Here is a 27,965-nt window from a genome sequence, read left to right as displayed (position 1 = left end):
TCTCTCTCTCTCTCTCTCTCTCTCTCTCTCTCTCTCTCTCTCTCTCTCTCTCCTTATCACTGTCAAAGCGATGTTGGCCGGCACAGGCGTCTGTCAGCTGGTGTGGTGGAGCTGGGGACCCGGCGCTTTCCTCAGAGCGTGTGGGCTGCCTGGGGATGCCGCATTTAGCATCAGTTCTAAAAGAGGCGGTGTCTGGCTTCAAATGTAGCGGAGGAGGCGGGTGATAGATCCTTACCCTCCTAGTGATAAGGGGAGCTACAAATGGGTGGGTTAATTGGCTGAACCAGAGAAAAAGGGACAGAAAACGAGGAACAAAATAAAATTAAAAACAATTATAATATATATATATATATATTTATATTAATTTTTTTATATGAAAACATAATTTTATATTTTATTTTTAAATTATCTTTCATAGTCATTATAGAATTATAGATAACTAATATTTATATAATATTTAAAATCGAAATAGTTATGCAATATATAATAGTAACTTTGGTGTTGTGCAAAACCAAAAAACTCCAAAATGGCTTTAAAGGGAAGGGAAAAAACTTTCATTTTGGAGCATTTCTATTGGTATATTCATTCTGAAATGTTGCATATATGTAAGGAATAACTGACAGACTGGGCTAAAAGTAAGAAATGGCAAAAATTGGAGATACGTATGACGTTTGCAATGATTTGCATGACATTTTATAAAAAATCAACAAAGCAAAGCAGAACAGAAACCAAACTGGAGAACAAAACAAACACTGGAAATGAACAAAACTAAAAAAGGTTCAAGGTTCGAGGCTTGTTTAGTCTCTGTCTTACTTCTGTTAGCTTAGCCTGTTTGGTTCTTGTTATTTTGTTGCGTTTTAGTTTTGTTCTCCAGATGAAAATAAAAGAAAATAAATCTACAAAATCCTCTAATCATCATAATCATCAAGTAAATCATTGTCTTTTTTATTAAAATAATTAAATGATCACCGTCTTTTCCTTCTGTTTCTCAGCGTTGCCACATTCACTGAATAATTCACGATGAGCTTCTGCAAGTAAATTGATTTCACATTGAAAACAGTGATTGGGACTTGGGACATTGCAGTGACAGTGTGTTTACCGGGCTCTAATAGTGTCATTAAGGCTGCTAGTCTCCCCCGAGCACCGAAGAAGCGAATACAAAAGGAGCACAGGTTAAGCGTGCCATCCATCCTTTCGAACTCCAACCGTAATCAGACACCCGTAACGTATCCCTCAGGCCGGATAGCCGGCGCCGGGGGCTGTTGTTTCTCCTCTACAAAAAGCAGAGGAAATCAAATCTGTGTCGGAAAAAGCCGAGGAGACAAACAAGCCGGCATTTCCACGAGTACACTTGACACAGATGTTGAGGGCCAACCTGATGGTGAGGCTCTTACTACTGCTGACCCTTTGCAATCTACTAATAGACCAGGCCGAGCTGAGTGTGTTTAGAAAGCTCTGAACGTTGTTTAATGGCCTCCTGATTCTCTTCGCTGGGTTTGAGCTGATGGTGTTGTGTTGGTTCTGCTTCTGGGCTGCTTTACTGTAGATCCCTCCTCTCACTCCGGAGCTGCAGTGCATTATTTTACACCAGAAGGATCTAAAATAGAGATGCTAAATGCACTGTTCGGCATTTAGTATTGAGGATTCATTCTGAGTGAATCAGAGAAGTGATGTTCCAGCAGACTGGTTGGTAAAGGCCTGAACCCTGTTTGTCTTCTGCTTCCTCTCTAAAGCCTGCTCGGAGCCTACAACAGTCTTACAGACAAACACCTGACCGGCTACTTCAACAACACCCGAATACGAAGACACCTTCAGAAAGTGGGGCTGGTGAGGGATAGAGTGCTTATTGCTTATTGTTTTTATAGGTTATTGTTTGATTTGGCCATTCACAATTGATATTTATTTGGTCACAAATAAATGGTAATAAATTGGTCCACAGTGATCACACAGACACATATTACTGCATATTACAGCAGTATTATTCTAATTGTAGTAGCAGTAGCAGTATAAAGTACTGTTATTAGCAGTAGTATAGTAGTTGTAGTATGAGTAGTAATAGCAGCAGTAGTATAGTAGTTGTCAGAGTAGTAGTAGTATTAACAGTAGTAAAGTAGTTGTAGTAGTAATAGCAGCAGTATAGTAGTTGTAGTATAGTAATAGCAGTAGTACAGTTGTCAAAAATATTAGTAGTATAGTTGTGGTCAAAATTGTAGTATCAGCATTAGTATAATAGTAGTAGTAGTATTAGCGATAGTAGTAGTAAGAGTAATAGTAGTAGTATAGTAATAGTAGTAGTATTATTAGTAACAGTAGTAGTACGAGTAATAGTCATAGTATTATTAGCAATAGTAGTAGTAAGAGTAGTAGTAGTATTATTAGTAATAGTAGTAGTATTATTAGTAATAGTAGTAGTATAGTAATAGTAGTATTATTAGTAATAGTAGTATTATTATTAGTAATAGTAGTAGTAAGAGTAATAGTAGTAGTATAGTAATAGTAGCAGTATTATTAGTAATAGTAGTAGTATAGTAATAGTAGTAGTATTATTAGTAATAGTAGCAGTATTATTAGTAATAGTAGTAGTATTATTAGTAATAGTAGTAGTATAGTAAGAGTAGCAGTATTATTAGTAATAGTAGTAGTAAGAGTAGTAGTAGTATTATTAGTAATAGTAGTAGTATAGTAATAGTAGTAGTAAGAGTAATAGTAGTATTATTATTAGTAATAGTAGTAGTAAGAGTAATAGTAGTATTATTATTAGTAATAGTAGTAGTATAGTAACAGTAGTAGTATTATTAGTAATAGTAGTAAGAGTAATAGTAGTATTATTGGTAATAGTAGTAGTATAGTAATAGTAGTAGTAAGAGTAATAGTAGTAGTATTATTAGTAATAGTAGTAGTATAGTAATAGTAGTAGTATTATTAGTAATAGTAGTATTATTATTAGTAATAGTAGTAGTATAGTAATAGTAGTATTATTATTAGTAATAGTAGTAAGAGTAATAGTAGTATTATTATTAGTAATAGTAGTAGCATAGTAATAGCAGTAGTATTATTGGTAATAGTAGTAGTATAGTAATAGTAGTAGTATAGTAATAGTAGTAGTAAGAGTAATAGTAGTAGTATTATTAGTAATAGTAGTAGTATAGTAATAGTAGTAGTATTGTTAGTAATAGTAGTAGTAAGAGTAATAGTAGTAGTATAGTAATAGTAGCAGTATTATTAGTAATAGTAGTAGTATAGTAATAGTAGTAGTATTATTAGTAATAGTAGCAGTATTATTAGTAATAGTAGTAGTATAGTAATAGTAGCAGTATTATTAGTAATAGTAGCAGTATTATTAGTAATAGTAGTAGTATAGTAATAGTAGTAGTATTATTAGTAATAGTAGCAGTATTATTAGTAATAGTATTAGTATAGTAATAGTAGTAGTATTATTAGTAATAGTAGCAGTATTATTAGTAATAGTAGTAGTATAGTAATAGTAGTAGTATTATTAGTAATAGTAGCAGTATTATTAGTAATAGTATTAGTATAGTAATAGTAGTAGTATTATTAGTAATAGTAGTAGTATAGTAATAGTAGTAGTATTATTAGTAATAGTAGTAGTATAGTAATAGTAGCAGTATTATTAGTAATAGTATTAGTATAGTAATAGTAGTAGTATAGTAATAGTAGTAGTATTATTAGTAATAGTAGTAGTATAGTAATAGTAGCAGTATTATTAGTAATAGTAGCAGTATTATTAGTAATAGTATTAGTAAGAGTAGTAGTAGAATTGGTATTAGTGTCAGTTAGTAAATGGGAGGGAGTTTGTCGTGCTCTGAGGGAATTCTTTAATCATTAATATGTGTGTGAATCAGCTCAGCAGGAGTGGGCGGATTATTCCAGAAAAGGAGTACAGGCACAAACTCATCCAGAGAGCCCACCAGAGACACGTTCGGGAATGTCTGGCCCAGGCTATCTTCCACAAGGTGCTGGACATGGAAGTAAGTGGACACTGGTCCCACTGATTCTGAGGGGAAAAAAATCATTACATAAATTTCAGTTTGTGAGAAATAAAAAAAGTTTATGCCACATGTTAATAATTTAATTGCAATTGTAAATAATAACAATAACAATAAACCATCTGCCTCAAAATTCTAGACTGTGAAATTTCAGGATGTACTGAATTGTATAAGAACTTTAATCGAGTTATTGTGACGTTAGATATTTACACCGCTCCTGTTTAGCTGCATTGCTGCTCTACAGCCCTGGATTCATCTCATCAGTTCATTTTCACCTGTTTAATCTGGATCAGGTGGGATTTACCAGGTGAACGCTAAACTAAACTGCTCTGGGACTGAATTTGTCATCCCCACAATCTGAATCCAGCTCTGAGGGTGTAAATGTAAAACCTCCTGTCCTACCTGGGTGGAAACCACTGTAAATAACCACACCTAAAAATCTAGGTACAGCCTATCAGAGTAAATTGGGCTGGAAGAGGCAGGGCTTTTGATATGGGCACGCCCACTTTCAAAAGGCCAGCGATTATTTGGTATTTGATATTGTTATTGTGGGAGCAGAACGATGTACTGTGGTGGCTGTAGCAACTTCTTTACTTGTGTTAGCGTTATTTAGCAAAGAAAATAAACTTCCACAAACTCCAGGTACGAAAGAACAAAACAAAAGTTTATTCTGGACTAAACAAGTGATAAAAAATTAAAATAAAATAAAAATAAATAAAACTTTGCAACACAAACCATAACGCAAAAAACACGGTAAGAAAACTGTGTTGCTACCAGTAACAGTAACAGTTGCTCACTCCACCACCTCAAACGTCTTAACTCAGCACCGTTGCTCAGGCTCTTAAAGTGACAGTGCACCTATTTGAAATGAACATAAGCAGTGGTGTCTGAGCACCTCTGTATGTACATATCACTTCTGGCACCGTGGGACCTTATTAAGCAGCAGTATATGCATATATATTAAAACATATTAAATGTTATGTATATATATGTTATTAAACCATGTGCTGTTAAGCTTCTGTAAGTCAGTAATGTGTTCTGTCTGAACAGCGTCTGCATCAAATAGAGATCAAGAGAAGACTCGAGGATTTCGCGAGAAGAGAAAGGGTTCATAAAATCAAGGTACATCATTTATTTTCTTTAAATATCCTTAACTTTGGGATATTGTATATTGTGTTTATTTTATGATCATTTGCATGTAATTACAGTCATTTACTAGCATATCTACAGCATTCTTCCCTTCATTGACACATGATTAGCTATATGATTAGATGATTATTAGGAGGGATGGTAGCGCAGATGGCCTTATGTTCATGTGATTTCCGTACCCAATTATCCAGCGTTATTTTAAACTGAAAAACAATCAAATACGAAGTTTGGTTTGATGACAGGGTGATGAACTAAGTGAGCACTGCAAATGTTCAGCTGTCGGTGTGTCGTTGCTATGGTAACAAGGTGAAAAGTTCGCCCTGCTCGGCTCAAAGTGCTCAAAAGTCATGTACTGAGTCTCTTAATGAATCAGGGGTGTGTTTGTTTTGGGCGTAACGAGCAGTAATAAACCAATCAGCGTGTCTCTCCCTCGCCGCTCCCTTTAAGAGCCAGGGGCGGTCAGACTGACCTTGGCGGGTTGATATTTCAGTGGTGTAAAGCATGGGGGGGTGTGTATGAGTGTCGGGCTGCACACACCTGTGTTGACAATTCACTGCCGAGATAGCAACGAACGTCTGACTGTTGGCGAACGTCTGTCTAGACTGTTTTCAGTCAGTGGAGCTCCTCCTCCTGTGTTGTTTTCCGCTGCTGAGATACACAGCAATACTGACCTGAGACTGACCTGAACACCCCTCATTTCGAGACCACCGTGCCCATCAGCGTAGAGATATTCACAAGCAGCGCTGCTGCTGTTTAAACGATGGAGGTGGAAGACATGGAAATAGACTGTTGGGGGGTTGGAAAATAGTATAGAGCATCACGGGTGTAAGATTGGACCCTGTGCATACATAAAATATCAACTTGGATCAATTCTAATGGAATTCTAAGCCATTTTGGAGCATTTCTATTGGTCCAGAACATCAGCCAAATTCACATTATGTCAGAATGTTATTTTATAATGATAAATAATTAATAAATTTGCTGTTCTTCTTTACAACCAGGTGGAGCGTTCAAACAGGTATGAGGAGGATCCTATAATGATGCTTTCTCCACGGCCGCCGACCGGACCTAAAAATTCCCACTCGCGGCATTCTGGGCCGGAAGGAGAGAACTCCGAGTCGACAGAATCAGTAAGCTGAGCAGAGCATAAACGCACAAGACGTAACAGGAATGAGTACAGCTGCTGTTTGGGAATGCCCTCAGCTAAAAAAAAGCACATACACAACAGGTCAAAAGTTTGGAGATGCTGTACAACATTGTAAAATAGTTTTTTTTAAAGATGCAATTGACTCTAATACTCATTAAGATAGAGCAGGCGGGTTTGCAGCAATAAACTGTGCAGTAACTGATTGTTAATGAGTTCCTGCAGAGTTTTATTGCCGCTCTAATCAGCTCCACCTGGTTCTCCCTGGAGGCTTCATCAAATAAATGAGGTGCTTATCATAAGCAACTGAAAAAAAGTGCAAAGAGGGATTTTCCCCATAGTAACAGCCCCTTTTCTGTAGCAGTAAGAGTACAGCTTTGCAACACCGCTGCCATATTCGATGTGGAACAGTGGAACCAATGAAGACGTCTGGATTTTTTATTTTTTAAACCTTTAGCTTTTAGCTGAGAAACAGTGGCTCCAGTTGCACCAGCGGCCAAAACAGCCTCACAGACTGACCCAATGACCCAAGTCATGTCAAGTCAAATTTATTTACAACTCTAAAATCTAAGATCCCCAGTGAGCAGCCAATTGTGACAGTGGCAAGGAGAACCTCCCTCAGAGCTGGAGGAAGAAACCTTGGGACTCACAAGGGGGACCCGACCCGTCCTCCTCTGATCAGAACTATTTATTAATTATTGATAAATAATCACCAAACCACCTAAACTGTTGTACTGTTCAGGTGTGCAGCATTTTCATAATCATAATATAATAATTATGCTGTAGAACTGTATACAGTCATGGCAGTGATGGTTGGAGTACTGTGAGTAATGATAGTTAATATTGGTAATATTAAAAGTGGCAGATTCCTATAAGCCTACCCAGCCTACCCAGCCTACCCAGGCCCCGCAAGTTTACTTGAGTCGCCCTTACCTGGGAATAGCTGGACATCCAGAGCAATGGATTCGTACCTAACAATTACGACTCGCCATATCGACGACGAGTGGAGACTCATGTCTCGTGTTTTACAGACAAGGGTAATCGAATCCAGTCACACGGCCAGTGATCTAGCCGAGCTACTGTCCGAAGCCATACAGGAGTGAGAGTTTGCAAACAAAGATTCAGCTATCATGACAGACCATGTTGCAGATATGACCCATGCTGTGGATGTTTCACCCATACACTCGATTTAGCCTCACAGGCAGCTCTCAGAAGTCCACCTGTTGTGCTTTTGCTCGGCCATAGCACCACCGCAAGCCACAAACTTATTTAAACTTATTTATTTATTATTTAAACACAATCTGTTTAATAATGGTAGCTTGAGTGTTCCTTACATTTACATTTACATTTAAGGCATTTAGTAGACGCTCTTCTCCAGTGCGACTTACAAAAGTGCTTTGTTATCTACCCAAGAAAAACCTCAGCTAGTTTGAATAGGCTAATAATTCAAAGATCCTCTAATCTTAGACTCTTCTAAACACAAGTCAGTAAGGTGACCACTCTGCTATTTGCTTCAATCACATAATGAGCACCAAGCTTCTATGTTAACCCAAGACAAGAGTGTTAACAGAATCTAGTTAAAAGTATATTTAAAAACCAGCCTACCTTACAAGCTAAAGATGAAACCCAAGTAAAAAGCAAGCACACTGCACAGTTGCAACATTAGTTCTCTGAAAATCTCTTCCTATTCAAACAAAACCTATTGTAACTGAAATACATCCCTAAATTAATCGATATTGAATTTAATCGAAACGAATCAGAAATTGAATTGAATTGGGACCTTGGGAATCAGAATCAGAATCGATCCAGGAAATCAGTGGTGATATCCAGCCCTAACTAATTCTTCATGCCTAAACTGTGGATAAACTTTTGGTAGAACCTCCATTTATGGTGGATTTGGCCTCCAAATTATTTGCACTACAAATCAAACAACAAGCAATGAAGGAAAGACACCAGTGGGCAGAACAAGAGGAGGGCGGTCATTAAAACTCTCCAGAATATCGGCTAAAGGAGGTCATTGTGGGATACTATGGATTAGTCATAGATGATCAGTTATCGTTCTCAGGTCATGTTGCAAACGTAACTCGGTCATGCAGATTTGTCCTGTACAACATCCGGAGAATTCCACCCTTCCTCTATAGAGAGTCGCCCAGGTGCTCGTTCAGTCTCTCGTCACTTCAAGACTTGACCACTGCAGCTCTCTTCTGGTTGATCCTCCTCTGCGCACCATCAGACCCCTGCAACTTATCCAGAACACAGCAGCACGGGTCGTCTTCAGCGTTCCTAAATTCAGCCATGTCTCTCCACTGCTGCGTTCTCTCTTCACTGTAGCTTCCTGTAGCTGCTGCCCAGGTCATCAGATTCAGACCCTGACTCTGGCCTACAAAGCCAAGACTGGACCAGCCAGCCCCTCCGTACTTGATGGCGATGGTCAAAAGCCGATCCGCACCGAGAGCCCTTCCAGCTTCAAGTACGGCTCGGCTTGACCCACCATCCTTTAAGATCCACGGAAGACGAGCGCCCAGACTTTTTACTGTCCTACACCGAGGTGGTGGAGCGAACTTCCCCTGGGTGTCCGAACAGCAGAGTCCAACACTCGCTGTCCTCAAACCCAGACTGAAGACCCTCCTCTTCTGAGAGTACTCAGGCGAAGAGAAGAGTACTATGGTCTCCATATTGACTTGTGTTTAGTAGAGTCTAAAATCAGAGGATCTTATTAAGATAAATTAGTCTATTTAAACTAGCTGAGGTTCTTCTTGGGTAAATAGTAAAGCACTTTTGTAAGTCGCTCTGGAGAAGAGTTTCTGCTAAATGCCTTGAATGTAAATGTAAATATTGAAGATTTTTGAAAGTTCAAAACTACTGCTTTGGGCTGAAGACCAGTGGGACCAGTCAAACCTACAGCAACCAAAACAACCTCCTAAACTAACCATCCCTCCCCACCTGTGTGAGCTAAGCTATCTTCAAGTTTCAGGAACTTCAGTCCTAACAGACTTCTAGAGCCTTTAGCTTTTGGGTGAGGTCTTCACAAGTGCTCAAGTGACCCAGACAGAAACACTGGGATGCTGGGACACTTGTCTTAGGCAGCACTACACATCTACTATGCCCCAACTCTGGGTGAGCTTTTGGTAGAACCTCACCATTTTGGGTGGGTTTGAATTTCCACCACAAATCAAACAGCAAATGAAAAAAGGCCATAAATGGGTGGAGAATTGTCATGGAGACCATCAAGACTGAGTGTTTTACATCTGGACAGCTGAGGACCAGTGAGACCAGTTGCCCAGGTCACCCAGTCCTGACGTACCTGCTGGGGCACCTTTCTTGGGCAGCACTACCTACTATCTCCAAGCCACAACTCCTTTGGATGAGCCACTGGTGCAAACCTCCATATTTGGGGCATATTTGCCCACCAGGGCCCCTCAGTGGATGATCTCTGAGAGGGCCTACTTAGTCCACTCCTCCACTAACTGGCTGTACATCAGCTACAGTGCACATCTCTTCTGCTGTACCAGTTTAAGAACTGGTGGTCTCCCAGCCAGGAATTTCCTAAAGTGGTCATCCTGGAATGTGTGTTCAGTCTGGGTTTGAGGACAGCGAGCGTTGGACTCTGCTGTTCGGACACCCAAGGGAAGCTCGTTCCACCACTTCGGTGCAGGACAGAAAAAAGTCTGGATGCTCGTCTTCCGTGGATCTTAAAGGATGGTGGGTCGAGCCGAGCTGTACTTGAAGCTGGAAGGGCTCTTGGTGCAGATCGGCTTTTGACCATCGCCATCAAGTACAGAGGGGCTGGCTGGTCCAGTCTTGGCTTTGTAGACCAGAGTCAGGGTTCTGAATCTGATGACCTGGGCAGCAGCTACAGGAAGCCAGTGAAGAGAGAACGCAGCAGTGGAGAGACATGGCTGAATTTAGGAACGCTGAAGACGCGAACCGTGCCGCTGTGTTCTGGATAAGCTGCAGGGGCCTGATGGTGCACAGAGGGAGACCAGCCAGAAGAGAGCTGCAGTGGTCAAGTCTTGAAGTGACCGACACATGTGTAGCACGTTCCTGCTTGCCTTTATGATCATAATTCACCAAACAAGTTTGGTAGAAATGAAGAACGTCCGAAATATGCCACAGCTTAAGTGAGTGAGGTCTTGCCATAGAAGAACCACTATTGGTTTTATAATAGAGACATACTTTATGGACAAAAGTATATGGACGCACCACTGAATCACTGAACCAGGCCTCTAGTCCTGCAGTCTGCCTTTCTTCCACACATCAGTGAAAGAATGGGAGGTTCTAAACAGCTCACTGAACTCTAGCGTGGTTCTGTATGTAATAGGAGACACCGCTGCACCAACAACAAGAATTTTATAATTTCCTCCCTCCTAGATCTTCCTCCATCAGCTGTGAGTGGTGTTATTATTGAACAGTGGAAGAGTTTAGGAGGAACAGCTCACAGAGAGCAGCTCAGTGTCCACCGAGTGTCTGTCAGACCACGTAAAGTTACAGAGCGGGGTCAGGGCCGAGTGCTGAGCTCAGAGCAGAGTGCAGAAAAGCCTCCAACTGACTCAGTAACTGCAGCAGAGCTCCAGACCTGCTGCTGCTGGTAGAGCTTAGAGCAAAGGGGGACCGGCTCCATACTAATAAAGCCTATGGGGTTAGAATGGGACGTCATAAAAAGCTCCCGCAGGTGTCCCAATACTTTTGTCCATATAGTGTACATAATTAGTGCACTTTTTATTCTCTGTGCTAGAAGCAGCTGTGTTAGTAGTAGTGGTTCACTGTAAAAGTGATTAATACATGCAGCCTTTATTAATAATTAAAGCACTTAAAAATAACATAATACTTAAATATTTGGATATTATTTAATAGGATTGAAAGTTTATATGATTTAAAATTGCCGTTATTATTGTTGCTGCTGTTGCCCTGCAGCCAGGATCATCCAGGCCGAACACGGCTCCAGGAAAGATGCAGAGACCCGTCCGTCTGAAGCCTCTGCACAGCACCAGCACGCCGGGCTCTCGGAAGCGAAACTCATCCCGCTATAGGCACCAAGAGTCCTCCAATGAAACGGATCACCCATTCAGCTCACCAGTGAGACCACGCACACAATGCGGATCGCTTACACACACGCTGACAGATACACTTATCATATGTCACTGGTGTAGGGGTCAGCTGACCCTACCATAGCACTTTCCTTGCTTGTCAGTACGTCATAGTAACACAGCGTCTGTTTGGGTATCGTCGTTACGCTTTTCGCCATTGTAAACATGTAGGGAAGGCAAACGGCGCTCACAGAAGATGCATTTACTGAGCAGATCAGCAGCTTTTCACTCTGACTTTCAGTCTCAGTCAAGTTTCTATAGTGTTGCCTTGGAGCTATGAGGCTAATGTAGCTAACAAGTAATGCTAGCTTATGGTTTATCAGTTGTATGTAGTAGTATGTAGTGCTGCCCACATGTGTATCTGGCTAGATAAAGACCCCAGCTTTGAGGAACAGATGAGGAGTCAATTTCCAGATCGTAGAAAGCCTAAAGTGTGTGTGTGTGTGTGTGTGTGTGTGTGTGTGTGTGTTTTGTTTGTTGGTAGTTGGAAAGAGATGCCCCAAGGCATTTGACCCTTACGGACTTCTCAAGCACAGTCTCGCCCTACCGGCTCCCGGTCATTAACAACTTCGTAACCCCTGTGCCTCCGCTGACCAAGAAGAGGGAAAAAGGCCCTAAGGCGAACGGGACACTGTGGGGGCGAAGGCTACGACCCACCACTGCTCCGAGCGCTGCAGACTCACAGGTCAGTGTTACTGTCAGGACTCCGGAGCAGTGGAGCTGTGGAGTTACCATCCCCAGTGCCATCTGGTAGATCAAGGGGTGTAAAGCCCTGCAGCACCGGGCTGTGGAGCAGTGGAGCAGTGGAGCTGACGTCTAATGGGATAAGCTTGAGAGGCATTGATCGATAACTCGATAAGCATTCATCATCAGTACCTGACCTCCACTGCGGCACCCAGGGAGCAGAGAAGGTTAAGAGCCTTGCTCTGTTGAGGCCTGTTTATCTCTGTAAATCCAGTGCTTGAACCACCACTAGGCCGGGATGCAGTGGCAGATTAACATATGAGCGACAAGGGCAGCTGCTCGAGGGTACAGTTTGGATACAGAATGGTTCTAGGTATTTGAGTTGCCTATATTTGAGTTGTATATTATATATATTATTATATATGAGTTCTATATATTCAAAACCATTGCCTTTCCTAAAGAACCCTTGAGGAACCCTTGCTTCCATCGTTTTCCCCTTCCCTTCCTGCTAATTGTTAACCACTTTAAATCCCTGTACCCTTCCACAGGAGGGCACCGTTCAGCGTGTGTCAGCTCAGAGCACCGTCTTCGTGAAGATGATTTACTTTGGGAAAAGTGTCCACCTGTCCCACGACCTGATGGACCTGAGGGATGAGGTGAAGGTCTTCCAGCAGCACTGTGGGGGAGAGAACCTCTGTGTTTATAAAGGACGGGTCAAAGAAGGAGGTCAGTCTGCAGACCATGAGCTTCTATATCTGCTTCTGTAGCAACTACGTGTATGCTAATCCCAGGTTTCCCTCGGCAGAGACCTTCCAGTTTGTCTCTCGGCGTCACCGCGGTTTCCCCTTCAGCCTGACCTTCTTCCTGAACGGGCTGCAGGTGGAGCGTCTCAGCTCCTGCTGCGAGTTCAAACACAGGAAAGGCTCGCGTCTCGGTGGACGCCATGGTCACTTCGGCTTTACTGGCGTGGAGGGAGCATCGCCCTGCTACAGGTCAGAATAACAGCCACACACTAATCAAATGTATACACAGATCAGCCATAACATTAAAACCAGGTGACAGGTGACGTGAGTAACATTGATGATCTGGTTCCAGTGGCTCCTGTCAAGGGCTAGATGCAGTATATTAGGCAGCGAGTGAGGAAACAGGCAGTTCTTGAAGGTGATGAAGGTGATAAGGCAGGAAAATGGACAAGCTTAAGAATCTGAGACACTTTGACCAGAACCAAACAACAACTGGGTCAGAACATCTCATCTTCAAAACATCAGGCAGGTCTTGTGGGGTGTTCTCAGTATACAGGGACCTACCAGACCTACCTAGTGCTCTAAGGAAGGACAACATGTGAACTGGAGGCAGGGTCATAGGCTCCCAAGGCCCAGTGATGCCTATGGAGGCCTCACCTCACAACTTCTAGGACTTAAAGGATCTGCTGCTAATGTCTGAAGGTGTCCAGATACCACAGCTTCACACCTTCAGAGGTCTTGTGGAGTCCATGCCTCAACGAGTCAGAGCTGACGAGGCAGCACAATCAGTATAATGTATACTGTATATATGTATATTACCTTTTGTTGTAAGAGTTTTTGGGATCCCAGGCTGGTCCTGCTCCTTCTCTCTCAATGATAAACTACACCTGGTCTCATTCTATAGATGCATTATCGCCATGGGACTGGACAAAAAACCCACTCCACCAAAAAGAGCGAAGGAGGACCCACTCCTCTCAGCATCTCGAGAAAACTCAAAAGAGGAGGAGCCTACTCCACCACAGGAAACTGAGACAGATGCAAAAGGAGAACCCAAGCCTAAAAACGGTACATTTTTACGACCTAATATTGTAATTTGTGCAGTTTCCCAACCTTGTTCCATCATGAACTTTGGGTCTTCTTGGTGGTTCTCCCTCAAGTGCTGAATACAATTCTCTTAATGCTGAGTATCAGCTGATACCGATCTGATCTGATCTCTGTGTGTATGAATAATAATCCAGCTCCACAGTTGAGATCAGACGAGCTGCTGATTAATCTGATCAGTAAATCCTTTATTTTCAGGATCAGATTCTATAATCAGACTTTCTGGACTGACTGATTTAGTTTAGTCAGACTTTTCTTAAAATCACTGTTTTATAGTGTTTAATATCTGATAATCCAGTCTGATCTCCTCCCTGACCAATCAGCTCCCAGCTCCTCTACAACACTGCAGTCTGATCACTTCCTGTGTGTGTGTGTGAGAGTGTGTGTAGTGGTACACACTCTGGACTGGTATCTGTGGTGGTTGTTGGTCTACTGGTGTGTAATAACTGGTTTATAGTGGGTGAATGTGCTGTGTGTGTGATTGGGGTTTCTATAGCGAGAGTGTGTGTTAGCATTAGCGTTAGCCTCCACTCGGATCTGAATGGGTTCTTCAGTGCTGGTTTATGAACAGAGAAAGGCGAGTGCCGGTTCTGCGGTTCTCCCGCTGGTAAAACAGAGCGTTTCAGTGAGAGTTTCATAAAGGGTCAGATATTATGGTCTGTTTTCAGTTTCCACTGTAAAATAGCTCCACACTGCAGAACCTCAGCTCCTTTATTTACCTTCTGAGAACGTCCGCACTGCTGCTGCTGCTGCTGCTGGAGCTATAATGTCTGTTAATGGCGCCTTGAGGCCACTAGGTGGCGCTCTGAACATTGTGGTTAAAACAAAGAATCGGAGCAGGATTAAAATAGCCCATACCCGAACATTTTCGCCCTCTAGACTATGAAGAGGACTTTGAGGCTGACGATGAAGGCCCTGTAGAAGACGGAGCAGACGAGGGGAGTGAAACCACGCCTTCCCCAACCAGGGAGGAAGAGGAGAAGAGTGGGAAGAAGGATCAGGAGGAAAACGAAGGAACAGAGAAGAACCGAGACTCTGATAGTGAAGCTGGAGATTCAGACAAAAGTAATCAGTCCTGCTTCCTCTTCACGCCACTTTTTAAACCCTTTAAAATCTCAGGTAGCTTCAGTGCCACTGATCACGTTGAACCCCTCCTTTTCTCTGCAGAGGTCAAAAAGTCACCCTCCATCTCGTCTGGTCTGTCGGGCAGCTCTTCCAGCAGTGAAGATGAAGACGAGAGTGATGGCGGTCCCGAGCCAGGCAATGAAGAAGACGCTCTGGAGAAGAACGTGGAGCCAGAGAGATGTGATTCTACATTCACCTCAGAAAAAGACACAAAGGACACCAAGACGGAGGAGACTGAGGCCATAGAGAGCAGCTCAGTGTCTCTGCCTCAGCAAACAGGGGACGAATCGCAAACCCAGGAGAGCGCGGTGGAAAAGAGTGAGGTGGAAGTCTCAGAAGACACGGAGAGGGACAATGGGGAGGGTGAGACATTTGGAGAAGGAGCAGCTGAGAAACAAGCTTTCAGGGCTGATGGTGAAGAAAAGGAGGTAGAACCCGAGAAAGGTGAGGACCTGTGCACGTTTTAGATGTGTGCATGACCTGTGGTTGGCCCTGTGGTTGGACCTGTGGTTGGACCTGTGGTTGGCCCTTGCTTGTATCTGCTGGCTTTTACCATTAGAACTGGATATTGATGGTATTTTAAGCATGCTAGAACTTATCAGTGCCCCCTTTAGACCTTATCTTTGTGTTCTGGATGATCATGCTGTCATTCACATTAAGAGTAAGCATTACTGTACTCATAATACCTCCATTATTATACTCACTATACATCCATTACTATACTCACTATATCTCAATTACTATACTTACTATACATCATTACTATGCTCATTATACCTCTATTACTGTACTCCATTACTATACTAATTATACCCTACATTACTATACTCATTATACATCCATTACTGTACTAATTATACCCTACATTACTATACTCATTATACATCCATTACTATACTAATTACACCCTACATTACTATACTCATTATACATCCATTACTATACTAATTACACCCTACATTATTATACTCATTATACATCCATTACTGTACTTATTATACCTCCATTACTATACTCACTATACCTCCATTACTATACTCATTATATCTCCATTACTATACTCATTATACCTCCATTACTGTACTCATTATACATCCATTACTATACTCACTATACCTCCATTACTGTACTCATTATACATCCATTACTATACTCACTATACATCCATTACTATACTCACTATACATCCATTACTATACTCATTATACATCCATTACTATACTCATTATATCTCCATTACTATACTCACTATACATCCATTACTATACTCATTATACATCCATTACTATACTCATTATATCTCCATTACTATACTCACTATACATCCATTACTATACTCATTATATCTCCATTACTATACTCACTATACATCCATTACTATACTCATTACACCTCCATTACTATACTCACTATACATCCATTACTATACTCATTATATCTCAATTACTATACTCATTATACCTCCATTACTATACTCACTATACATCCATTACTATACTCACTATACATCCATTACTATACTCATTATACCTCCATTACTATACTCACTATACATCCATTACTATACTCACTATACATCCATTACTATACTCATTATATATCCATTACTATACTCATTATACCTCCATTACTATACTCACTATACATCCATTACTATACTCACTATACATCCATTACTATACTCATTACACCTCCATTACTATACTCACTATACATCCATTACTATACTCACTATACATCCATTACTATACTCATTACACCTCCATTACTATACTCACTATACATCCATTACTATACTCACTATACATCCATTACTATACTCATTACACCTCCATTACTATACTCATTATACCTCCATTACTATACTCACTATACATCCATTACTATACTCACTATACATCCATTACTATACTCATTATACCTCCATTACTATACTCACTATACATCCATTACTATACTCATTATACCTCCATTACTATACTCATTATACCTCCATTACTATACTCACTATACATCCATTACTATACTCACTATACATCCATTACTATACTCATTATATCTCCATTACTATACTCACTATACATCCATTACTATACTCACTATACATCCATTACTATACTCACTATACATCCATTACTATACTCATTACACCTCCATTACTATACTCATTATACCTCCATTACTATACTCACTATACATCCATTACTATACTCACTATACATCCATTACTATACTCATTATACCTCCATTACTATACTCACTATACATCCATTACTATACTCACTATACATCCATTACTATACTCACTATACATCCATTACTATACTCATTATACCTCCATTACTATACTCACTATACATCCATTACTATACTCATTATACCTCCATTACTATACTCACTATACATCCATTACTATACTCACTATACATCCATTACTATACTCATTATACCTCCATTACTATACTCACTATACATCCATTACTATACTCACTATACATCCATTACTATACTCATTATACCCTACATTACTATACACACTATACATCCATTACTATACTCATTATACCCTACATTACTATACTCATTATATATCCATTACTATACTCATTATACATTCATTACTATACTCACTATACCTCCATTACTGTACTTATTATACATCCATATACATCCATACTACCACCCAGAGCAGTGTCTGCGTCTGAAATTCTGCTTCAGTACATTAGGAAATGCAGTTTAACACTGAACCTTTGACTGTGGATCCAGTTCTAAGAGGTAAAAGCGCTTCTGATTGCCGTGTTTGGCTTGTTTGAATACGTCTGTACCTGTTTGATTAATCCGATTCATTTCCCTTTGTTTGGAATCTAAGCATGGCCTGTACTTCTGTTGCATGTTTAACAGTGTGTTTGTGTCTTGCCATCAGTACTGTGTCCAGCGTAAGCCAGTATTTTTGGAATTTCAAACCCGTAAACTCATGTGATCATTATGAAGGTCTGTAAGCTTTTTTTTTTACTTTCTGCAATTATAGAGATGAATCTGACAGCAGAATAGCAGTGCGCCTTTAGGAAATGTTGGGTATTTTCATTTCTGCTCATTGAAAGACTGGAAATACTGTGCCATGAAATCTGTGGGTTTGCTGTGAGGTTTTAATTTAACTTTTGCTGTGGGTTAGTTTGCAAATTCTTTTTATTGAGTTTAACATTTGGAAATTTAGCATTTACAAAGCCATGACAAAAGCCATTCCATCCCAGCCCTTGCCCTTGTGCCCACCTACACACCCAACACAATACAGTCCCCAAGACCTCTAACTGAAAAAGATGTATACGTATAATTACACATATCAGAAATTCCAATAATAGAATAAATAAATATATATATATACTTACAAATACAGTGACACTATTGGAAAGCACTGATAAAGCATCGCTGTCTTGTTCAGTCAGTAGAACATATTAGCATTAATGTGCTCAAGCATAGGGGTCTTGTGGCGGAAAAGATCTGAGGTTCCCTTGAGGGAGTAACGTAGACATGACCAGATTTCCTGAAGGAAGAACGTCTGCTAAACGTTAAATGTAAGCCAAATGACTCGTCTCGCTAATAAAGCGTTGAGAGCAGTAGCATGCTGCACCGCTGAGAGCACTTACGTATAAGGAGGTAGTCCAAACAGGGAAGTCAGGGGGGTAGGGTCAAAATTGGAGCCGCCTAGGGCTGATTTCAGAGGGTCACAATCTGAGCCTAATCTAAGGGCACGACCAGAACATGTGGAGATGGTTTGCACTTGATTGAGGACTTTGCATTGCATTAGGCCACGCCTATGACAAATAGATGACCAGTGAATCCGGTCAAGGGCAGCAGCCCACTCCTCATCTCACCAGGATCCCAGGATCTTTTAATAGACTAATTATTAGTCTTTAGTATTAAAGAGACAGTGGCATATAGTAAGTGCTCAGTAACTACTGTAACACAATATGGACAAAAGTATTGGGACATCTACACATTCCACCTACAAGGGCTTTTATGACCACCCATACTAAACCCATAGGCATTAATATGGAGCTGGTCCCCCTTTGCAGCTCTAACAGCAGCAGGTCAGCAGATTCATTAAATTCCCACATATAGCTCCTTTAATATTTGTATGAAGTGAGTCTGAGTTTGATGGATCGTTTGATTTGATTACCGCTATCTGCATGGCCTGAGCTTAATCAAATATTGTTTGCTAATAAACGTCTGTGAGACACGTTTGGTGTTGTACCTTTATTTTCTTGTACATTTTTTGCTGATGTTTGGCTCTGTTGCTCCATGAGAACCGCTCACAGCTCGTGTTTGCCGAATTTATGAAAGTGAACGTTTATGAAAAGATCACTAATCCATTCAACCACATGAACTAACTCCCTGCATTTGCATGCTTCACGTCCCCGTCTCCTTCTCCATGCCTAACCCAAGCCAAGTCTGTGCAGGAGAAGTTGGCAGAAGCCGTTCTGAACGTGGCTGAATGCAGTTCTGAGCCCGAATTTAGCGATACCACCACCGAAGAGGATGAAGTAGCATCTGTCAGGACCCAGCAGGAAAGCCCAGGTACGACTCATCCTTCTCCTATAACATAAACAACACTGTACATATAGAAAAAAATAGTTTTTATTGTAAATGTAACAAAAAAAATAATTAATATAAATATAAATATAAATTCAAATGTAGTGTAATTTTCACTATAAAATAAGTCTATATTCATAAAAATTCATATATTTACATTTACATTTATGGCATTTAGCAGACGATCTTATCCAGAGCGACTTACAAAGTGCTTTGCTATTTACCCAAGAAAACCTCAGCTAGTTTAAATAGACGAATAGTTCAAAGATACCTTTAAGCTTTAGACATTACTAAACACAATTATACTTTCCATTCTAATTAAAATGATAAAGAATTAGGGTTAGGGTTATTAATTAATTATTAATGTAATTAATAAAGAAATTACATAAAATACAACCCCTCCCTCTCCTAGAATATAAACAACATTGTACATGTAGAAAAAAATGTTTTAACTGTAAATTTAACAACTTTTTAATATAAATTAAAATGTAGTGCAATTTTCACCATAAAATAAGTCTAATTCATAAGAATTCATCTACTTTACATTCTAATTAAAATAATGAAGAATTACCTCATCTTTAATTATGTGCACAAATGTAATGCACTCAATGCAATTAATAATAATAATAATAATAATAATAATAATAATAATAATAATAATATAATGTTACTTATAAATGCCTACCCACGGTCACTATACAAAGAAAATAAGAAATTACAATAGGGTTGGGGTTAGGGTTATTAATTAATTATCAATGTAATTAATAAAGAAATTACATTAAATACGACTCCTCCTTCTCCTAGAATATTAAAAACATTATACATATAGAATAAAATGTTTTTATTGTAAATTTAACAAAAACTTTTTAATATAAATTAAAATGTAGTGTAATTTTCACCATAAAATAAGTCTATCTTCATAAAAATTAATATACTTTATTATTTTTTATTAATTTATTTTATAATCCATTATAAATTAAATAATGAAGAATTACCTCCTCTTTAATTTTGTGCACAAACGTAATGCACTCAATGCAATTAATCGAATTTTACTTATAAATGCCTTTCATGGTACCCACCGTCAGTATACAAAGAAAATAAGGATGGATTAATAACACAAGTGTAATTAATAAAGAAATGACATAATATACACCATCAGATAAAAATGTAATAATTTATTCCCATTTATAAAATTTCATAATTCATTTTTTAAGAAGAGAGAGGCGCATGCAGATAGGTCAGCAGGGAATAGTGTTCTGGAGTTTAGGATCAGCTACTCTAAAGACCCTGTCTCCCATAGTGTGGAGTGTTTGAATGGGTTGAGCATGATGGCCTACATTAAGATGCTCATCCTAAGAGAAGAGTTTCAATTAAACACAGCTCATTTTAGAGCTCCACTCTTCCAAAGAAGATTACTGACATCAGCCTTTACTCAAGATTTCATTATCTGTATCAAGAGACAGTGGCATATAGTAACTGCTCAGTAACTACTGTAACACAATATGGACAAAAGTATTGGGACATCTACACATTCCACCTACAGGGCCTTTTTCCCAACCACCCATACTAAACCCATAGGCTGTATTAATCTGGAGCTGGTCCCCCTTTGCTCTAAGCTCTACCAGCAGCAGCAGGTCTGGAGCTCTGATGCAGTTACTGAGTCAGTTGGAGGCTTTTCTGCACTCTGCTCTGAGCTCAGCACTCGGCCCTGACCCCGCTCTGTAACTTTACGTGGTCTGACAGACACTCGGTGGCTGAGCTGCTCTCTGTGAGCTGTTCCTCCTAAACTCTTCCACTGTTCAATAATAATACCACTCACAGCTGATGGAGGAAGATCTAGGAGGGAGGAAATTATAAAATTTCACCAGCTGACTTGTAGTTGTTGTTGGTGCAGCGGTGTCTCCTAGTACATACAGAACCACGCTGGAGTTCAGGGAGCTCTTCAGAACCTCCCGTTCTTTCACTGATGTGTGGAAGAAAGGCCGACTGCAGGGCTAGGGGCTTGATTTTACACACCTGTGGCTGAATGGGAGTGAATCAAACAACTGAATTCAATGATGATTAAGAAGTGTGTCCCAATACTTTTGTCCATATTGTGTATATGTATGCAAATATATTGTATTTCCAAAATAGTAACTTCATAGGAGAAGACAAAAACCTTCTTAACTTTTAATGGAAGTTTCTGTTACAGGTGCAGAAGCAGAAAGTCATGCAGCGCAGAAGACATCCGGCCAACAAGAGGACATTTCTATAGAAACCGCTGTCGAACCTCTAGAGCCTGCACACAAGGCTGGTGAGGTTGATGGAGATGCAGATATTGAGCAACATACAGAGGAGCTAGAAGAAGAAACAGGTGAAGCACCACAGCCTGAATCAAAAGAGCAGAGGAGTCCAGAGGCCAGTGAGGACACGATGGAGGAGCAACCTGTTGATGCTGAACAAAATGACAAAATGTCCATTCAGGACCATCCACAACAAGAGGTCTCAGCAGAAGCTGAAGGGAGTGAAAGCAATGTGGAGGTTAGCGAGAGAGAAAAGGACTCGGATGTTGTATCTGCTGAGATAGACAACAAAGAACAGGAGGAAGAGCAGCAGGAGGAAGCCGCTGCAGAAGAGGAGGATGAAGCAAGTCAAGAACCTCAAATGGTGAAAACATCTGACAATGAAAAGACTCAAGCAGAAGCAGAAGGGTCTAAAGCAGAGGATTTATTGGTGCAAGAACCACTGAAAGAGGATGAAACTGGAGACACCTCAGTGGAGGAGCGAGAATTAGCACAAACAGGAGAAGATCTTGAGCCTCAGAGATGTGACCCTCAAGAAACCACAGAAGCTGTGTTTGAGACTGAGGGTGGAGGTGATGCTGATAATAGCAGTAATCAGGATGGTGAGGTAGGGAGCCAAGAACAAACAGAGAAGGATGCAGTGAAGCCAGAATATGGAGATACAGGAATTCAAGACAAGGTTGATGAGGGGGTCAGGGCAGATGAGAGGGATGATACTGAGGAATTGAGACCTGATGAGGCTGCAGACGGCACGGAAAAGGCTGTGGAAGGGAACAAGGAAGATGGAGAAGCAATAGGTCTGGATGAGGGTGAAGACAAAACTGATGAGACCATTGAGGACTTTGCACAGCTAGAGATCTCAGAAGAAGCTGAGCAGAGTGAAACCAATTTAGAGGTTAGTGAGAGAGAAAACAAGTCTGAGGAGGAACGAGTTGAGGGCGAAGTAGAAAAAGCTGAAAATAATAAGCAGAGAGAAGCAGAATCTAGTCTAGAACAAGATGCAGAAGCAGAAGATGAACGTAAATCTGGAGATGATGGTAAAGACACCGATAACGATCAACCTGACGAAAGTTCTAAGGAAAACTGGTCATTAAAGGAGGATGAAACTGAAGGTGGAGAAAAAACAGAGCAGGAGAGTGAGGAAAAAGCAGAGGACGTGGCAGATGATGAACCCCTGAGAGAATCTGTTGTAGAGAAAGACATTGAAGCAGAGGATGAAAGCAAAGCTGATGAAGGACTGAAGGAACCAGCAACTGAGGATGGAACTGATGGAAGACAACCAGAGAACGAGACTGGATCTGAAAACCAAGGTGAAGCTGTAGCAGATGAGGTTGAGAACTCTACTGAGAACAACGGACATGGTGAAGCAGAGGTTAATGTGAAGGAAGAGGTAGAGGCATCTCAGGATAATGCTGGGGAGGAGAAGACAGAGGGTGGAAATGGTGGAGATGAGACCGAGGTGGAGGAAGGACTGGACGGTGCTGAAGTAGAGGAAAGTGTAGAAGACCATGGTCCTCAAACTGAAGAAGTGGGAGGTGAAGACGTGGCCCAAGAGATAACAATGGAGAACATGGAGGACGCAAAAGAGGGTGAGGAGATGGTCGAGGACAGAGCAAACCAAGAGAATGCCGATGAACAAATCACAGTAAGTGAAAGTAACATGGAGGTTAGTGGAACAGAAAACAAGCTGGGGGAACCGGACATGGAGGCACCTGAAGAAGATGCTAGAGAAAGAGAAACAGAATCTATGGAAGACAAGGATGCTGAGCTGGAAGGTGAAAGCAAGTCTGGTAAAGACATGGATAACAAACCTGAGGAAGACATGAAGGACACTGGGTCAATAAAGGAGAATGACATTGAAGATGAAGGAAAACCAGAGGACAGTGTAGTAGTTGAAGATCTTGATGGCAAAGAAGAAGGTGGAGAAAAGAGCACGGATGTTGGTAGAGATGAGTCGGAGACACAGGAAGGTTCTGAAGATGATGGGATGAAGCAAGGAGGAGAGAACAGTGAACAGAAAGAAGACCTTACCATCAACAATGGTCTGCAAGAAGCCACAGTTAGTCATGAAGAAAAGGCAGGTGAGGAAGACACCGAAAATGGAGTGGAGGCCATTATTGCTGAGGGAGCTCCAGCTAAGTCAAGGGAAGGTGAAGCAGCATTTGAGGAAGGAACGGAAGACAACGTCCTTACCGAATTTGAGCAAGGTACAGCGAATGAAGAAGGCCTAAAAGATGAGCAGGAAGATGAAGCTAGTAACAATACCGAGGCTGAGGCTGAGGCCGAAGTACGAGCAGATGCCCTCACCACTGCAGAAGAGCCAGCAGATACAGGGACAGAAATGCAGGGTTCAAACGTTGACCTTCAAAACGGGGCAGAAGCTAAAGAAGCCAGTGTGGCAGGGGATGACAATGAGGACGGCAAACATGACGGTGCAGCTGAAGAAGAAGGCAGCACGTCCTCGGCTTCACCTTCAGAGGACTCACAGCCAGCTGAGAAAGTGACGGCTCTTAAAAGAGATGAGAGGGAGTCAACGGTTAGCGAAGACACTGAGCTTCTTTCCACGCCTCCCGTGGATCAAGGCGATCTGGTAAGTAACTGGGTAAACATCCACCAGACCTCCAGGTATTTCGAGACGTTTGTCGAGCCACTGGATGACATAAAGAGCCTTATCTCGCAAGAGGGTGAAAGGAGGGTGAATGGCGAGGCTCTGGAAGAGGTGGAAGGAACCGTGCTAAGCACCAAAGACTCTGAGTCCGTAGGGGGCGATAAGACGTCGGAGCCTGCCAAAGATGAGGAAGTCGGTATTCCGTTGAAGAGTGATCTTGGGGACTCTGAGGACACTCTTGTGGAGAGCTTCCAAACAGATATGAAACCTGAAGCTGAGCCCGAATCAGAAGACAAGGAGCATACGGAAGGAAAGGATACTGTGCCCAAATCAGAGTCGCTGTTTGCATCTGGGGAAGAGCAAGCTACGCAAGTAACCCTAGATAATGCTGTTAACCCGCCGGAGACGCCAGTGATGAAGTTTGAGATAAGTCAAGACAGCTAACACGCTGAAGGAACAGCTAACACGCTAACGAAGCAAATCAACAAATCAGTAAATTAAGCAAATCAAAGACTTCAAAGGAACTAATGTCACAAGTAGACGAGTAAACAAGAGGCTTTGAAAGAAGAGTCAGCCTGAAGACTGATCCTCTGGTATCCTGTGCTTGCCTGAGGAGAGTGTTGCAGTTACAGTAATTAAAGACTTCACAACCATTAACAAGTCTGAGAACCCAAGTCCAGAGGTTCTTCCAAAGCAACATAACAAAGGCACCTATTGCAGTTTTCCCACGGCATCTTTTGGTACTTCATGGTTCCTCGTTCAGACTGCAGGAACAATCAGATGCCAGAAGATCTTCAAGGTTTTTCTTCAAATAAGACTGAAGTCTTGAGCCTAGAACTTGCTCAGCACCCCCCCCCCCCCCCCCACTCCCCAGTCTGATATCTGATAGAAGCCTCTGAAGCTAATGATCCTTTGCATTTTGGGATCCCAAGGAGACAAATGGCAGTAGATAGTAGGTAGGTAGACAAACGTACAGACCAGTGATAGATGAACAATGGCCATAGAAGAGCAGATTAGGAAGCTACAAAGATAATATACACAGATCAGCCATAACATTAAAACCACTGATGATCTGGTTCCAGTGGCCCCTGTCAAGGGGTCAATCTACATATTGGGCAGTGGGTGAAGAAACAGTCAGTTCTTGAAGGTGCTGAAGGTGCTGAAGCAGGAAAAATAAGCAGAGCAAGCGTAAGAATCTTCTGAGACACTTTGACAAGAACCAAACTGTGATGTTCTAGACAATGACTGGGTCAGAACATCTCCAGAACATCAGGCAGGTCTTGTGGGGTGGTCCCGGTGTGCAGTGGACAATTCTGATCTAGCAAAAGAGATCCAAAGGAGAACAACCAGGTCATGGGCTCCAGTGGTTGGTGTGGCGCCACGGCTAACACAACTACCTGCCACTGAGACTGGGGTTCGATTCTCGGTCTGGGTGACTATGCTGTGCTACACCAATAAGAGTCCTTGGGCCAGACTCCTAACACTATATTGGCCCACATCTGTAATATAAGTAACCTTGTAAGTCGCTCTGGAGAAGAGCGTCAGCTAAATGCCGTAGATGTAGATACCGGGTCTTGGTGCTCGAGACCACAATATTAGGCAGGTAGTTTTAATGTTATGGCTAATAGGTGTCTGGACGCCAGTTCGTAAAACAGTAGTTCTGCAGTGGTAACTCCAGAAGTTGGCCAGCAATGTCCTGTTCCACTAACAGAGACCGGGTCAACGGCGGTCTTGGCAGGGTGGCCCGTCGGCAGTCTACGGAAAGCAGATACCCCGGGAAACGTCCAGCACAAATAATTCAATTATTCATGCTGTGTAGCCCTCCTGCCACTCAGCCACACACCAACACACTTCACAGGGCTCTTCATCCACCCTCGTCTTCACCCAAACATGCAAACACAAAGCCTGCTTCAAAGAAAGAAAACTTCAAGGCCTGCACTTTTCCCTTTGATCTCTTTGTTTAGAGTTCTTGATTAGAAATCAAAGATTTCAAACACGACAACAAGCTGATCTTAGCAGGTGAAATCCTCCTAGATTTAGTCTAAACGTCTGATTTTTACAAGTTCAACTTAGTCCTAACTAAACTGGATCATTTTGTCTGTGTTTTCATCCACAGGCTGATATTTCTAAAGCTAAATTAGGGGTTATTTCTTGAATCAAGATGAACGAAATCACTTAAAACAAGTAAACATGAGTTTGAAATAAGATAATTAAATAAAAATATATTAATAAAAAATATATATATTACTATAATAATCTCAAAATGAGACATAGTAGAAATTTAGACTGCATTTACGTAGGACTGGGCAGTATGACCAAAAATGTGTATCATTGTAGTGTTGAACACATAGGAACCACTGGTGACACGTGTCACAGACTCCACTATAGGGACATGTGGACAGCACTTCCGTCCTTCACGCCATGTGACGTACACTTGACATCCTGGATGCCTCACGGGACAATTTGTGAATTTGTGTGCGTGTGACGTTATTTGGAAAATGCCGGTGTGCTCCATTTATGGTGGCTGAGAAGGGCAAAACTAATATACAAAAATAAAAACACATTTATAAGCTTACAAACGGCGAATCAGACGGAAAGGGTAGGTACAACACACAGGAAGTGCTGCTGACCTGTCAATCAAATAGCTCCTATAATACACAGGAAGTGCTGCCGACCTGTCAATCAAATAGCTTCTATAATACACAGGAAGTGCTGCTGCCCTGTCAATCAAATAGCTTCTATAATACACAGGAAGTGCTGCTGACCTGTCAATCAAATAGCTCCTATAATCCACAGGAAGTGCTGCTGACGTGCAGCAATGAGCTGCTCAGTTAATTTAACTGGTTCGTTTATTTTGGATCAGTATTCAAAACTGGGTCTGGGCTTTTATGGGTTTTTTTGTTTTTATTATTATAATAATTATTATTATTATATTGCATGACTGGGGCTTTAGGGGGTGTGGCCTATTCTATTCTAGACAGTTCATTCATGCTTTGAGGACCAGAGGCATTTTATTTTGCCCCCTAAAAAGATGGAGGAATCAGAGTTAAACAGGAACAGAATGTAAATGATTTATAATTTTTCATATTTTCAAGTACTAAAAGGCTGCTGATCAGTGGCAATTCTCTTGGCTCTCCTGGTTGTGGGAACAGGAGAGAAACAGATAATCTCACAGTATATTTAACACTGACTGAAATTACTTTTTTCAGTCAGTTTTTTAGTATATATATATATATATATATATATATATATATATATACAATGGCACAATTACATTATTAACATGTGGCTCTACTTCATAATATTATTTAATTTCTCACAAACTTAAATGATTTAAATCACATTTTTCCCCTCAGAATCAGTGGGACCAGTGTCCACTCACTTCCATGTCCAGCACCTTGTGAAAGATGGGACTGGCCTGGGCCAGACATTCCTGAATGTATTT

General features: G+C 41.1%; 1 protein-coding gene across 1 annotated transcript; it reads left to right on the top strand.

Moving 5' to 3' along the window:
* Positions 1-1,020: 1,020 nt before the first annotated feature.
* erich3 (glutamate-rich 3) lies at positions 1,021-27,965 on the top strand. The gene is made up of 14 exons (XM_072681200.1): positions 1,021-1,034; positions 1,734-1,827; positions 3,864-3,989; positions 5,058-5,129; positions 6,158-6,286; positions 11,215-11,376; positions 11,872-12,072; positions 12,620-12,797; positions 12,877-13,063; positions 13,719-13,879; positions 14,795-14,980; positions 15,083-15,484; positions 19,484-19,615; positions 21,822-27,965. Exons 1-14 carry the CDS (start codon positions 1,021-1,023, stop codon positions 24,962-24,964), a joined length of 5,187 nt encoding a protein of 1,728 aa, XP_072537301.1. The 3' UTR covers positions 24,965-27,965.

Source organism: Salminus brasiliensis, chromosome 6 (genome assembly GCF_030463535.1).
Source record: "Salminus brasiliensis chromosome 6, fSalBra1.hap2, whole genome shotgun sequence".
Lineage (NCBI taxonomy): Eukaryota > Metazoa > Chordata > Actinopteri > Characiformes > Bryconidae > Salminus > Salminus brasiliensis.
Note: the sequence above shows the minus strand (reverse complement) of the source record. Positions and strands in the feature narration are given on the sequence as shown.